This window comes from Nerophis lumbriciformis, linkage group LG10 (assembly GCF_033978685.3).
Source record: "Nerophis lumbriciformis linkage group LG10, RoL_Nlum_v2.1, whole genome shotgun sequence".
Taxonomy (NCBI): Eukaryota; Metazoa; Chordata; class Actinopteri; order Syngnathiformes; family Syngnathidae; genus Nerophis; species Nerophis lumbriciformis.
In genome coordinates, this window is record NC_084557.2 from 15,785,551 (window position 1) to 15,801,917 (window position 16,367).

Here is a 16,367-nt window from a genome sequence, read left to right on the forward strand (position 1 = left end):
GCATGTGTTTTGTTTTTTTTAGGACATCTAGAATCTGTCCTTAAGGGGGGACTCTGTCATGATCCGTGGTCGGATCATGTTTTGTTTAGTTATGTTTGGTTAGTTTTGGACTCCTTTTAGTTATTGCTTGTGCACCTGTGAGTTTGTTTCGTCACCATGGTTACTTATTATTTTCACCTGCCGCTTGTGTTCTCGACGTGCACCTGTTTTTCATCACTGACACTATTTAAGCCTGCCTTTCTGTTCACTCGTCCTGTGCTCCTTGTTTGCGGTAAGCTACATCACGTTGGTTTGTTTTCATGTTCCTGAGTCCTGTGCTAAGTTTAGCCTTAGCTTCCCGTGCGTTCGGCGCGCTTTTCTTTTGCTTGTTTTTCTGTTTGCCTATGATTTATGTAATTACATCATTTCTTACCCTCACGTTTTTGTCCGGAGTGTCCGTGTTGCACGGAAGGAACGATCCCGCATCAATATGCGACCCCCACGTGACACAAATATGTTGTCTTTGTAGCATATTCAACTGAATGTGTTGAAAATGATTTGCAAATCATTGTATTCCGTTTATATTTACATCTAACACAATTTCCCAACGCATATGGAAACGGGGTTTGTATTTCCCCCGTTCTGCACTTCCCTCTTGACTCATTTGTCCAAGTGGAGCTGGGGCCTGCCAATGACACGAGGCCTGTTCCTGTAAAACTAATAACGACTGAGATTTGTGCAGGCTTAGCATTCTTTCTCCCCTTCAGTGCTCGACACCGCAACAAGGGGAGGGTACGGCGCGGAGAGAACGGTCCGAGCCGGGTCTGCTTAACACGGAACGTGGAAAGAGAGTCAACACGCCGGGTTTACTGAGTCGAGTGCGAGCTAAGTCTGTTTGGTTTCCCGGCCACAGACGCCACACAAATCATCAGCCAAGCGGGTCAATGCGACGTATGTAAATCAAAACCGCCAAATATGAAACAACATATCTTGTTGACTCGCAAATCCACATAAGGACCCCCAGATGTGGGAGGAGATTAAACAGGAGGGAGAAGGGGGGAGGTCTAGCACACTCAGACGCCCCTCCAGCAGAGACATGTGCGCACAGTGTGCCAGCGAGCACACAACTCTGATGCACAGACAGCTGCCATTTCTCTCTTACTTTCCTCCCCTAGGCCGCCCTCCTCCTCCTCCTCTTGGCCGTTCCCTATCCTTCCGTCTACTTTGGCCCGCACTTTTCCTCAGGCGCATATAAAGGCAGGTCCTGTTGGAAGGCGAGTGCTTGTGTAAACTTGGCTGCACATGAGCGCCAGAGACTCTTGGCCCGCCTCAGCTAGGAAAAGTTCACGAAGAAGGAACATCTCTGAGGTGGAAGAGGACTTATTTGGATTTAAGGTGCAGGATCTCCATGCAGACCATGCCGGGAACGCTGCTGGTGGTGGTGGTGGTGGTGCTGCTGCTGTCCACAGGAAGTGAGTCCAGAAGGATCAGGAAAAGAGGACTTAACCACAAGGTGGGTCTCATAACGTATTAGTGCATGAATTTGCTGATTTCTTAAGTCGGGGAATGTGTGAAGTGCAGTACAATATCAGCTCTGTTAAAGAGCGTACAGGTCGAGGTAAAAGGTCATGAAAGCCAACCCAAGACCTGAAGTAGGAAATGTGTTGTGCACTTGTATTGTGTATGATTGTTACTTAGAGATGCATCCATACTTGCCAACCTTGAGACCTCCGATTTCGGGATGTGGGGGGTGGGGGGCGTGGTTGGGGGGCATGGTTAAGAGGGGAGGAGTATATTTACAGCTAGAATTCACCAAGTCAAGTATTTTATATACTGTAAATATATATATATATATATATATATATATATATATATATATATATATATATATATATATATATATATATATATATATATATATATAAGAAATACTTGACGAAATACTAAGTCAAGTATTTCATATATATATATATATATATATATATATATATATATATATATATATATATATATATATATATATATATATATATACTGTGTATATATATATATATATACACATATATATTGGGACGGCGTGGCGCAGTGGAAGAATGGCCGTGCGCGACCCGAGGGTCCCTGGTTCAATCCCCACCTAGTACCAACCTCGTCATGTCCGTTGTGTCCTGAGCAAGACACTTCACCCTTGCTCCTGATGGGTGCTGGTTAGCGCCTTGCATGGCAGCTCCCTCCATCAGTGTGTGAATGTGTGTGTGAATGGGTAAATGTGGAAGTAGTGTCAAAGCGCTTTGAGTACCTTGAAGGTAGAAAAGCGCTATACAAGTACAACCCATTTATCATTTATCATTTATATATATAAATAAGAAATACTTGACTTTCAGTGAATTCTAGCTATAAATATATATTTTTTTATTATATATATATGTACAGTATATATATAAGAAATACTTGACGAAATACTAAGTCAAGTATTTCATATATATATATATATATATATATATATATATATATATATATATAAGAAATACTTGACTTTAGCTATAAATATATATTTATAGCTAGAATTCACTGAAAGTCAAGTATTTCATATATATATATATATATATATATATATATATATATATATATATAGAAATACTTGACTTTCAGTGAATTCTAGCTATAAATATATATTTCTTTTATTATATATATATATATATATATATATATATATAAAATAAATACTTGAATTTCAGTGTTCATTTATTTACACATATACACACACATAACACTCATCTACTCATTGTTGAGTTAAGGGTTGAATTGTCCATCCTTGTTCTATTCTCTGTCACTGTTTTTTGAACCATGCTGAACACCCTCTCTGATGATGCATTGCTGTGTGGCACGCACAAAAGTGCTTTCATCAAATGCACTAGATGGCAGTATTGTCCTGTTTAAGAGTGTCACAACATTGCCGTTTACGGCAGACGAACTGCTTTACGGTAGAAAAAACGTGACTGCTGTTGTTGTGTGTTGTTATCGCGCTGGGAGGACGTTAATGAAACTGCCTGACAATAAACCCACATAAGAAACCAAGAACTCGCCCTCCATCATTCTACAGTTATAACGTGATTGGGCAGGTACGCTGTTTATATTGTGGGACCTGAGTCCGCCTGATTTTTGGGAGATTTTCGGGAGAAAATTTGTCCCGGGAGGTTTTCGGGAGAGGCGCTGAATTTCGGGAGTCTCCCGGAAAATCCGGGAGGGTTGGCAAGTATGGATGCATCGCAAATATGGGAAGCTAAATTCGAGGGTCAAAATTACACAAATCCAATTTTTTCATTCAAATATCCCTGACCTTTAACCTAACCCTACATTAGAGATGGGTATTGAATTTGATATTATACAGTCATCAGTGTTGGGACTAACGCGTTACAAAGTAACGCGTTACTGAAACGCCGATAGTTTCGGCGGTAACTAGTAATCTAACGCGTTATTTTTTATATTCAGTAACTCAGTTACCCTTACTGCATGATGCGTTACTGCGTTATTTCACGTTATTTTTTATGTAGTATCGGCTAGAAACAGAAGATCTGAGTGTGTTTTATTGGAGCGCTGCAGTGTCGTCCTTCTGAATGTTCTTGTGTCCCAAGCCGGAGGCACGCTGTGTGTGTGTGTCTTGTTGTGGGTGTGAGTGTGGGGAGAGTAGGGGAGGGGTGGCGTGTCTGTGTTTACTAACAACGGAGCCACAGTCGAGTGTCTTAACATGGAGATATTCTCACTTCTTTTTTTTGTTGAGCACAAAGAAAAGAACATTTTAGTTAAATCAAAGGTCCTATCTACTGCCTAAAACAATTCAAATCTGCCTGGTTAGGCTTTGTGTATGTCACGTGTGCCTTCCTTAGGTGAAGCCAGGTTTACAGCTGTGTTGTTATTATGCTGTTTGTCACTTATGTATGTTATGTTGCAGCTATTTAAAATAGTTTTGTCAATTTGTTCTGGCCTGAAATAAATTGGCCCTTTGAAACATATCTTTGTCTTTGTGTGTTGTATGTAGACCACATTGCTTAGCAGAGTTCAGTGATGCAAATGCATGTCAAGTTGATCAACAGATTGTATTATTCTCCAGTGCAATAACATTACTGAAATGAAGGCTAAAAGGGCATTAATGGAAGCTTTAAAAAAAAAAAAAGTGCGCCCTGAGATCGGTAGGTTGTGAGTTCAAACCCCGGCCGAGTCATACCAAAGACTATAAAAATGGGATCCATTACCTCCCTGCTTGGCACTCAGCATCAAGGGTTGGAATTGGGGGTTAAATCAGCAAAAATTATTCCCGGGCACGGCCACCGCTGCTGCTCACTGCTCCCCTCACCTCCCAGGGGGTGATCAAGGGTGATGGGTCAAATGCAGATAATAATTTCGCCACACTTAGTGTGTGTCTTACCTTATACACACACCGTAATAATACTCGTGTGTTGAAGCACAGTACAATCCATCAAGCGGTGCGGCTTCATAGCTTACCAAAGTCGTACTAAAACATTTTGATGGATTTTTGAGCGCCGTGTGTAGTGTTCTACATTTCCAATGTAACATATAACATTTTGGTGTCGTTTACTTGAGTCATATTGCAGTCTACACGCATCTCTTATGTGTGACTGCCATCTACTGGTCACACTTTCACCATGTACCAAATAAAATAGCTTCAAGGTCGGTAAGCACAACTAAAATTATTCCGTACATTAGGCGCACTGTCGAGTTTTGAGAAAATGAAAGGATTTTAGGTGTGCCTTATAGTCTGAAAAATACGGTAGATTGTCACATGATCACCACTGTTCTGTATTAAATATAAAATACATATAAGAACATACACTGCTATCTGCCTTTTTCTGATCGGGTGCTCCACACAGTACATTAGAATTGAACTGTTGAAGAACTTTCTGATACATTGGTAAATAAAAAACATGTTTTACCGCGTTCATGTTATACTGCAATGAATTAGTGATGAGTTAGAGGCCTTACAGAAGGTGCTACTGCATGTTTTTTTTTTTTCTTCACTAAAAGTTATGACAACAAATCCCACTGCTGGCCTGTTAACAGCTCAACACTGGAAGCTGATTGGATGAGGCTTTAAAGAGAAAGCTTTGATAGCGTGAAAAATGGACACGGACAATCACCTCATGTGCAGCAGAGCGTGACGTGTGCAGCAGGTTGGAATAAGTCACTTTTCATATTTCCATGTGAACAATCGAGGGGCATACTGAATACCAAACTAGTGTGTGTGTGTGTGTGTGTGTGTGTGTGAGCGAGCAGACCTGGCCCCTGCTTGTTAACCCAACTCAGCGTGGCTGACTGATCAAAAGTTCACTGTAGCGTGTTGCCCTGTCATCCTCCATGTTCTCACTTTCCGACAAGTTTACGCCCTCATTGGCTCTTCATTCGCAAGTCATTTAGCTGCTACATGTTCACATTTTTCCTCCAGCTTCCACTGAGTCGTGCGCTTTATTCCCACTAAAACACCCCACGTAACCTCTGTGTGTCTCAGCTCACCCTTCACATCTTTTTTTTATGGTGACGGCTTCAAAGGTTCTCTAATTGGAACATGCTGAGGAGGCTGTTCAGAGATTTAGCTTCTTGTCTTTTTTTTTTTTTTAACCTATATCCCCGACACACACTTTAGCCGCCCTAATGACAACATTTGGAACATGCAAAGGCAGCTTACCGTCCCTATGGAATTCTGAAGGCAGATTGTGGAGGGGTTATTTCAAGTACTGTATTCATCTTCCCCTTGTTTGTGTACACAGTGCAGTCTCAATCAGGGTCGACTTTAGGTTTTTTGTGGCCCGAAGCAAGATTTAGTTTGTGGCCCCATTTCGGTCTTTAATATTAATAGTGTAACACAGCAAGAGCTACACTATATTGCCAAAAGTATTTGGCCACCCATCCAAATGATGAGAATCAGGTGTCCTAATAACTTGGTCCGGTGTATAAATCAAGCACTTGGGCATGGAAACTGCTTCTACAAACATTTGTAACACTGTCATAGGATGCCACCTGTGCAACAAACCCAGTCGTGAAATTTCCTCGCTCCTAAATATTCCAAAGTCAACTATATTATGAGAAAAGTGAAGAATTTGGGAACAACAGCAACTCAGCCACCAAGTGGTAGGCCACGTGAACTGACAGAGCGCATAGTGCAAAGACTTTCTGCACAGTCAGTTGCTACAGAGCTCCAAACTTCATTTGACATTCCAATTAGCCCACGTACAGTACGCAGAGAGCTTCATGGAATGGGTTTCCATGGCCGAGCAGCTGCATCTAAACCATGCATCACCAAGTCCAATGCAAAGCGTGGGATGCAGTGGTGTAAAGCACGTCGCCGCTGGACTCTAGAGCAGTGGAGACGCCTTCTCTGGGGTGATGAATCACGCTTTTCCATCTGGCAATCTGATGGACGAGTCTGGGTTTGGAGGTTGCCAGGAGAACGCTACATTTCGGACTACATTGTGCAGAGTGTGAAATTTGGTGGAGGAGGAATTATGGTGTGGGGTTGTTTTACACGAGTTTGGCTTGGCCCCTTAGTTCCAGTGAAAGGAACTTTGAATGCTCCAGGATACTAAAACATTTTGGACAATTCCATGGGATGGCACTTCCAGTTCGTATGTGAGTAAAGGCAGGTGGCCAAATACTTTTGGATATATAGTGTATTTGACTGCAGCCCGGTGAGTATTGTGTTTTTTTATGCTCTCGTTATAATTGTATACAATTTATAATTAATAACTCCTACCTTGCAGAAATTGATTTGCCATGGAACCAATTAATAGCAATAAAAGAGTTGAATTATTAATATTTTACAATTCATGCAAAGATTTGTATTTACTTCAAATTATAAAATAAGAACAACAAACAAAAATACTACATTGACAATTCAGTTCAATCCAATATGGTCAATAGTCAGGTGTTTATATTAAAAGATAATGTCCAAATCAATATGAAAAGGTCAAAAAAGATATTGATACACCAGGTTCAAAGGGAAAAGAAAAGTGTTAAATATCTCCTACAGCAGTGTAAGACATTTTAAAAGTTATGAAAAAACTAATCTTTTCAGACAACATGTTTTAGGTACCAAGGAAATCTAAATTGTTTGGTCGTTTTAGAAATACGGCCTTAACTCTGCTGTGGTTAAGTTAAAGTACCAATGATTGTCCCATTGGCGAAATTATTATCTGCATTTGACCCATCACCCTTGATCACCCCCTGGGAGGTGAGGGGAGCAGTGAGCAGCAGCGGTGGCCGTGCCCGGGAATAATTTTTGCTGATTTAACCCCCAATTCCAACCCTTGATGCTGAGTGCCAAGCAGGGAGGTAACGGGTCCCATTTTTATAGTCTTTGGTATGACTCGGCCGGGGTTTGAACTCACGACCTACCGATCTCAGAGCGGACACCGACGGGGTTCAAAGCGATGCTTACAGGAGGAAGGGAATTCATAAGGACCCATTCGTCGCGGTTTACTTGACACATGAAACGTGACGAATTGATGGGGTGCACTATTAACTTTAGCCACCAGATGGCTGTAGAGAATTGAATATCTTAAATGTCTTTTGTGGCAATACTTTATGTAAATGTAGTTCATCGGTGGTAGTGGGGTTAGTGCGTGTGCCTCACAATACGAAGATCCTGGGTTCGATCCTGCACTCGGGATCTTTCTGTGTGGAGTTTGCATGTTCTCCCCGTGACTGCGTGGGTTCCCTCCGGGTACTCCAGTTTCCTCCCGCCTCCAAATACATGCACCTGGGGATAGGTTGATTGGCAACACTAAATTGGCCCTAGTGTGTGAATGTGAGTGTGAATGTTGTCTGTCTATCTGTGTTGGCCCTGCGATGAGGTGGCGATTTGTCCAGGGTGTACTCCGCCTTCCGCCCGAATGCAGCTGAGATAGGCTCAAGCGCCACCCGCGACCCCAAAAGGGAATAAGCTGTAGAAAATGGATGGACTGAGAAATTTGCCTGAGAAGCTGGACAGGACAAAATAAATAAAAATAAACAAAAAATTAAAAAAACAATTTAAAATGTAAAACAATTTAAAAAGAAAATAAAATAAAAATAAAAAATGGATTGACTTACTTCACTAATTATGATTTATTTATTTTTAATTACTTATGGAGTATATTGTGAATACATTTAGAACAGGACGTGAACAAAGCTTTAAGCAACTGCTATGTAAATGAAAAAGGGTAGGATTAAATAAGCTCTGCTACTTCCTACTCCTTTTCGAACATGTTGAAAAGAGAAACTGGAAATTGTGATGTGTCATGTTGTATGCATGCACGTTCGAAATAAACACAAACTCAAACTCAACTTAAAAAAACAGGGTTTAGTTCAACAGAGATGGAAGTGGATCTATTGCCTGAAAAAATGCCCTTATTTTGCAAAACAGTTGACTTTTTACTCCTCTTTAAATACATTTTGGTGTGTCTCAGTTCAGCAAGTTTAAGCGACCTCGGCGCAGGTAAATCAGGATTAAAAAGCGTTTCAAATTGCAGCCAGTTATAAACAATTCCGGACACCTTTTGTTCATTACATGCTTTCTTCTTTGTCACTTGAACTGAATCCTCATGAATCTCGCACCAGGTGTCTGGCTTGGCTCACTTAAATCATGTCCATCATCTCTTATCCAATGGTCACCAGTCGCAGTACTGTTACTCAATGGGTTTGCCTGTAAGCTTTAGAGCCACACAAACATGTTTGGTTGAAAGATGACAGAACAACAGGTAATGAGGGGGAAAAATGAAGTAGCAAAATGGTAATCGGAAAGTATGCGTTAAAGTGTGCGTATGTGAAAGGCAAGGCATAAGGTTTTCACAGCATTGAGTTATTCTTTCAAAGCACTTGCCACTGAAGCAAACACACACACACACTATTCGGGGTCATGCAGACATAACAGTCTGGCTCATACATACCTGCACCGGCATGTCGATGTGCAAGAAGAGAGGCGGTGTTGCCACAAAGCTTTGCAGTATCATTTATTTGATGTGATAGTTCTGTGGCAGCTAACTACTAACTTAGAAAACACATCTGACTCAGTCTGGGGCCTCTAGGGACAACGAAACAGTTAAAGCGCTAATGCCTGAGAGGAATCACAAAAAATTATTGCATGAATCATATATAAATGCAGATTAATCACACAATTTATAACTTCTATACCATGGGTGTCAAACTTCTGGCCTGCGGGCCAAACTTGGCCCACCGTGTAATTTCACTTGGCCCTTGAGGTGATATCAAATTAACACTAGAGCTGGCCCGCCGATTATATACAGCGGCGGTGCCGCGGTAACACCGCATTCACCGCTAATTCTCATACTTGCCAACCCTCCCGGGAAACTCCCAAATTTCAGTGCCCCTACCTATCGTCACGTCCGCTTTTAAAGTTAAAGTTAAAGTACCAATGATTGTCACACACACACTAGGTGTGGCGAAATTATTCTCTGCATTTGACCCATCACCCTTGATCACCCCCTGGGAGGTGAGGGGAGCAGTGGGCAGCAGCGGTGGCTGCGCCCGGGAATCATTTTGGTGATTTAACCCCCAATTCCAACCCTTGATGCTGAGTGCCAAGCAGGGAGGTAATAGGTCCCATTTTTATAGTCTTTGGTATGACTCGGCCGGGATTTGAACTCCCAACCTACCGATCTCAGGACAGACACTCTAACCACTAGGGCACTGAGTAGGTTTTTTTAATCCAGTCCAACGAGTGCTGGCCCAGTCACATAATATGTGCGGCTTCTGCACGCACACACAAGTGAATGCAACGCATACTTGATCAACAGCGATACAGGTTACACTGAGGGTGCCCGTATAAATAACTTTAACACTGTTAGAAATATGCGCCACACTGTGAATCCACACCAAACAAGAATGACAAACACATTTTGGGAGAACATCCGCACCGTAACACAACATAAACACAACAGAACAAATACCCAGAATCCCATGCAACCCAACACCGCCCACCTCAACCGACGCACGGAGGGGGGATGTGTATATTGCAGCCCGGAAGAGTTAGGGCTGCATGGGATTCTGGGTATTTGTTCTGTTGTGTTTATGTTGTGTTACGGTGCGGATGTTCTCCCGAAATGTGTTTGTCATTCTTATTTGATGTGGATTCACAGTGTGGCGCATATTTCTAACAGTGTTAAAGTTATTTATATGGGCACCCTCAGTGTAACCTGTATCGCTGTTGATCAAGTATGCATTGCATTCACGTGTGTGTGCTAACAGAAGCCGCACATATCTTGTGACTCGGCCGGCACGTTGTTAGAATGGATGAAAAGCGGACGTGACGATAGCTCGTAGAGAACGTTAAAGGCAGTGCCTTTAAGCACGCCCCCAAGACTGTGGTCCGGGTGGACTACGAGATATAATGACTGATGAAAACCTTCGTTCGATAATGAAGGTTGCCTCAGCTCAAAGCCTGAGCTCCGACATTAATGAACTAGCATCCAAGAAAAGATGCCAGGTATCTGGCTTGGGCACATCAGATTAGATCAGTGTGTTGCAAACTGAGCCGTTTAAAGTCCTGAATGGTTGGTTTATTCATTATTTTATTTTCAAATTTATTAGCCTGTGGAAAAAGTTAATGTTGATATTTACCTCAGAAGGCTGCAAATAGAAGAGAGGCATTCAATTTTATTTAAAATGTATTTGATATTCCATTGATATTTTTTAATTATTATTATTATTATTTGAAACTCGATTTTGCATGTCACTATAAAGTTATATAAGCCTTGCTTGTTCAATATCCAATGCAAAACTTGTTTGGGTCCCTATTAAAAGTTATTTTGTTCAACCTTGGCCCGCGGCTTTGTTCAGTTTTAAATTTTGGCCCACTCTGTATTTGAGTTTGACACCCCTGTTCTACACCGAAAAGAAACATGTTTTTGAGGCAGCCGCAAACAAAAAAAACTACCTGTAAATGTAATCGCCCTGAGAAGGGAGATGTTTTGAGTATACAGACACACGGACACAACTTGGTTCTGCTCACGTCTGTAATGACTGCCAGGAATAAATCAAATACCAACCATGTACAAGTACACAGTATTGCAACAAATATTCATCAAATGCACTCCAGTATTATTATACGAATATACATTCAAATTATCATCGTGTAGGTTTTCCTGTTCTTTGCACTAATAGACTTTACCTTAGTGTAGCAGTATTGGAAGATGTCTCAACAAGTAAATACAGATATTCCCCCAATACAGTGGGCATATACTGCTTTAGTGACTATGATAGGGTACGTGTTTTGAGGAGAGATGCTGAAATTGCTTCTTTTATGTGAGGAATATTCTCCCATAGGCTTAAGTGAAAAAAGGTGCTCAACTGGGCTAATGATGCGTACTCTGGGTGGAAGGACTCTTCTATGTGGGCGTTCCATGTCAAATCCAGGTTTGCTCTATTCTCCCATTGACTTAGTACTTTTGTTCTCGCGTGTTTCTGAGGCTGGAGTAAGTGCAGTCCCTCCAAAGTGAAACATTATATTGCACTATGAGTTTCAATGCAGTGTGGACCACACGTAATAAAACGATAAAAGACATTTCCACAAAACTACTGTGCTCGCCATCACTGCCCTGGGCTGGAAGCTGTTTATTTTTATAGGTTTTATTTTCAACATTGCCGTGGTCAACGCTCTATTGTTCCTATCTCGGTTTGTCAATCATACAATTCACCTAATCCAACCAACGAATGAAGGCAATGTGCTGGCCAATTATTGGGGGGCGGGTCACTGAGGCCCCGTTTACACTGCACACCAAATCGGATTTTTTTTGCCCTCAAGTGACACAGGTTGGATTTTTATGCCAGTCTAAACGCTACGTGTTTCTTCAAATTGGATCTTTTCATATCAGATTCAGGCCACATCAGGAGGTAGTCCTGAATCCGATTGGAATCTGATCTTTTCAAATGTGACTTCAGTCTAAAAGCAATGCGACCTGAATGCGACACGTATGTGACTTTTTTGTCAGCTTTGGGTGAGCTACGTCATTTGTGTTTGCGGGGAAAGACGCAGCCCGCTAGTGGAAGTGGACATTTCATCACAACATCCGGTTTTGGTGAGCAAAGTCTTCATTCGACGGGCGAATTTTCTGCGCATCACTAGTCAATAGCAAATAATATGCTGTATGTAATATATGAATATATCTTTTGATTCCGTTGATTGTTGAAGGACCGGAATTGACACTCTGGCGTATTTTCTTAAATTGTACGTACATTACGTAAGTTGTTTACGTAAGTGAATTGAAAAATAAAGCTAACGTAGATCCACACTGATGTCCGTGTTACCTCTGCTTAACAGCCATAAAAAGATTACAACTCTCCCAAATATAATACACAAATATATATATATATATATATATATATATATATATGTATATACAGTCGTGCTCATAAGTTTACATACCCTGGGAGAATTTATGATTTCTTGGCCATTCTTCAGAGAATATGAATGATAACACAAAAACCTTTCTTCCACTCATGCTTAATGGTTGTGTGAAGCTATTTATTGGCAAACAACTGTTTACTCTTTTTAAATCAAAATGACAAAAGAAAGTACCCAAATAACCCTGATCAAAAGTTTACATACCCCAGTGACTTTGATCTGATAACATGCACAAGAGTTGACACAAACAGGTTTGAATGGCTAATCAAGGTTCCAATCCTCACCTGTAACTGTTTGTTTGTAATTAATGTGTGTGTATAAAAGGTCAGTGAGTTTCTGGGCTTCTGACAGACCATTGCATCTTTCATCCAGTGCTGCACAGATGTTTCTGGATTCTGAGTCATGGGGAAGGCAAAAGAATTGTCAAAGGATCTGCGAGAAAAGGTAATTGAACTGCATAAAACAGAAAATGGGTATAAAAAGATATCCAAGGAATTGAGAATGCCAATCAGCAGTGTTCAAACACTGATTAAGAAGTGGAAAATGAGGGACTCAGGTAGACCAGCAAAGATTTCAGCCACAACTGCCAGGAAAATTGTTTGAGATGCAAAGAAAGATCCACAAATAACTTCAGTTGAAATACAGGACTCTGAAAAATTGTGGTGTGGCTGTTTCAAGATGCACAATAAGGATGCACTTGAAGAAAAATGGGCTGCATGCTCGAGTCGCCAGAAGAAAGCCATTTCTGCGCAAATGTCACAAAGTATCCCACTTACATTACGCCAAACAGCACAGTGACAAGCCTCAAAACTTCTGGAACAAAGTAATTTGGAGTGATGGCTTTCTTCTGGTGACTCGAGCATGCAGCCCATTTTTCTTCAAGTACCTCCTTATTGTGCATCTTGAAACAGCCACACCACAATTTTTCAGAGAGTCCTGTATTTCAGCTGAAGTTATTTGTGGATTTTTCTTTGTATCTCGAACAATTTTCCTGGCAATTGTGGCTGAAATCTTTGCTGGTCTACCTGAATCCTTCATTTTTCACTTCTTAATCAGCGTTTGAACACTGCTGATTGGCATTCTCAATTCTTTGGATATCTTTTTATACCCCTTTCCTGTTTTATGCAGTTCAATTACCTTTTCTCGAAGATCCTTTGACAATTATTTTGCCTTCCCCATGACTCAGAATCCAGAAACATCTGTGCAGCACAGGATGAAAGATGCAATGGTCTGTCAGAAGCCCAGAAACTCACTGACCTTTTATACACACACATTAATTACAAACAAACATGTCACAGGTGAGGATTGGAACCTTGATTAGCCATTCAAACCTGTTTGTGTCAACTTTTGTGCATGTTATCAGATCAAAGTCACTGGGGTATGTAAACTTTTGATCAAGGTCATTTGGGTACTTTCGTTTGTCATTTTGATTTAAAAAGAGTATTTTGCCAATAAATAGCTTCACACAACCATTAAGCATGGGTGGAAGAAAGGTTTTTGTGTTATCATTCATATTCTCTGAAGAATGGCCAAGAAATCATAGATTCTCCCAGGGTATGTAAATTTATGAGCACGACTGTGTGTGTATATATATATATATATATATATATATATATATATATATATATATATATATACAGAGGCTATTTCATCCCCACAAGCCTGTTTCGCAGGTTTCCCTGCTCTTCAGGGTATCTCCTGAAGAGCAGGAAAAAGGTTTTTGATGTTTTTTTTAGAGGGCTTTATGGATGGAATAGCATACTCCCATTAGCTGCATCGTTAACTAAAAATAACGAAAAATATATGTTCTTGTCTTACAGAGGGATTATGAATGATAAGCAAATCATTTTTTATAAGTGCAGTTCCCCTTTAAGCGCAAACGGAAAACCCTAAGTCAATGTTTGCCTTTAAACCTACAGTACCCTCACTTGTCCACTATGCATTTCAGCATTACGCAACAGGCATGTATAGTATTTTCTACTTTGTAATTCATGGCATATTACAAGAGTAGACAAGTTCTGAGGGAGCCTAGTGACGGTAAATATTGCGGCTGCAGTCAAGTTGCATACTACACTATAATCTTGGAAGATGAATGCAGAGATGAAATACAGCCTTGTGATTGTTGAGATCATCTGTCTCTACAGTATAACTTTGTGTCAGGATTCCTAACCATAATCATTGCTGGTAAACCTATAAGAATGTTTTTTGTGTGAAAAACTGTCTGCCAAGGTGATCTTTTAACTCGCAAGGAGTTCAGGAAGTACAAAAATATGGAAGGAAGCCCATCATTTTTTTATATTTAGCTGAGTCCACAAAGTCACCCCATTTCAAGGACGGTCAGATTGCTTGTTGTGTTTCTGAGAAAAGCAACTCTTGTCAAATTGACTATGGGTGCAGAAAAAGGGAGTCCCAACAACCCTAAAGCTAACCAGATGTCTGCTGCGGGCTACTTGGGGGACATGTTCTTTCTTGTCTTTATGCATGGGTTGGCACAACAGTGACCTCGGGTTTAGAGCATATAGTGTATTCCATGTGTCGCTGCATCTTTGCAAAAAATAAGCATGCCCAGACTATAAAAAGAAAACATACTGTGCATTAGGAGGAGAGAGGCAGTGTAGGTCAGTCATGTCGATCATGGAAGATATGCAGCTTTGGAAAAAGACAGAAGTTGACTGTGTGACAGCAGGCGTTAGGGATAAGAGGTTGAGATACATGAAGAAGATAGGTGTGATGCCAAGTGTTAAAGTTAAAAAATAGAGCATGAATAGGATCGGTCATGGCTTACACGAATACATCATCGCATATAAACAGGAGGGAAACTCAAGATTTTCTTGGAGATTTTTGCAGGGGCAATTGTGAAGTGATCGGATATGAGATAAAGAGTAGTATTTATGTCATTATCCAATCCCAGTTGGCTTGGCTTGTTGGCGAGTTTAACTGTACTGGAGTTGTGAATGGACTATTTCAACTGCATGCATAAGTCAAAAAACTATGACCGCAATACAAAGTCATTACTATATTAGCACAATCGTCTACAGTTAATCTTTCAAAGCTTTTTTATAGCAAAGTAACACCAACATTCTTCCATCCAACTTACTCCACATCGTGTGAATCCACCCGCACAAGCCCCCAAGTAACCATCTGTCTGCTTAGCTTAATGCTGCCAGAACACCCTCATTTGCATCGAACGTTGAAACACATTCAAAGGGTCAATAAAACTCTCGGGGCCAAACACTGCTAGCTTTGAACTTGTGAGCTTTTTGTGAGAATGTTCGTCAAGGTTGCCAAATAAACTGCACTGTTTTAATCATTACATGCAACCACTGATTATCTGATTTCTGATCCAATACAGAGAACATCCTTTCTCTTGGGGATAGCAGAAGAGATAGCCGAGAAGGCAAATAGACGTGAATTGAACCAATATGATTTTGATTTTTGTTTCTGGGTTGTGTGGACCAAAGAAAGTATCCACAGTCCAAGGCCAAATATGCGAAAACATCACACACACACAAATTTTAGTACAGTCAGGAGACCATGAGAGTAAGTTATTAAATTTAAGAAACCATTCATCCTGTTGCACGTTACCAGAATGGTTCAACATGGCTTTATTCAATAGTGTTGCTTTCCAATGACCAAACCAAGTACGACTAGGTCAGGGGTCGGCAACCCGCGGCTCCGGAGCCGCATGCGGCTCTTTGATCAGTCTGATGCGGCTCAGCCGCATACTTGCCGACCCCCCCCCACCCGATTTTCCTGGGAGACTTCCGGATTTCAGTGCCTCTTGCAGAAAACTCCCGGGATTAATATTCTCCGATTTTCAACCTTACATTAATAATAAGGGCGTGCCATGATGGTACAGCATTTAGCGCCCTCTACAATCTGTATAAACAGCATGCCAACCCAGCCTCTTGTTATATGCATCTTCTGCTTGCACACGTAAGTGACAGCAAGGCATACTTGGTCAACAGCCACACAGGTT

General features: G+C 41.0%; 1 protein-coding gene across 2 annotated transcripts in view; it reads left to right on the top strand.

The window, feature by feature from the left end:
- Positions 1-1,066: 1,066 nt before the first annotated feature.
- Positions 1,067-16,367, top strand: part of wfdc1 (WAP four-disulfide core domain 1) — a 29,857-nt gene continuing 14,556 nt past the window's right edge. For both annotated transcript variants that reach the window (XM_061970195.1, XM_061970194.1), the window contains exon 1: positions 1,067-1,492. In XM_061970195.1, the coding sequence (XP_061826179.1) occupies positions 1,388-1,492 (105 nt within the window). In that variant the 5' untranslated portion in view covers positions 1,067-1,387. The remainder of the gene's footprint in view (positions 1,493-16,367) is intronic.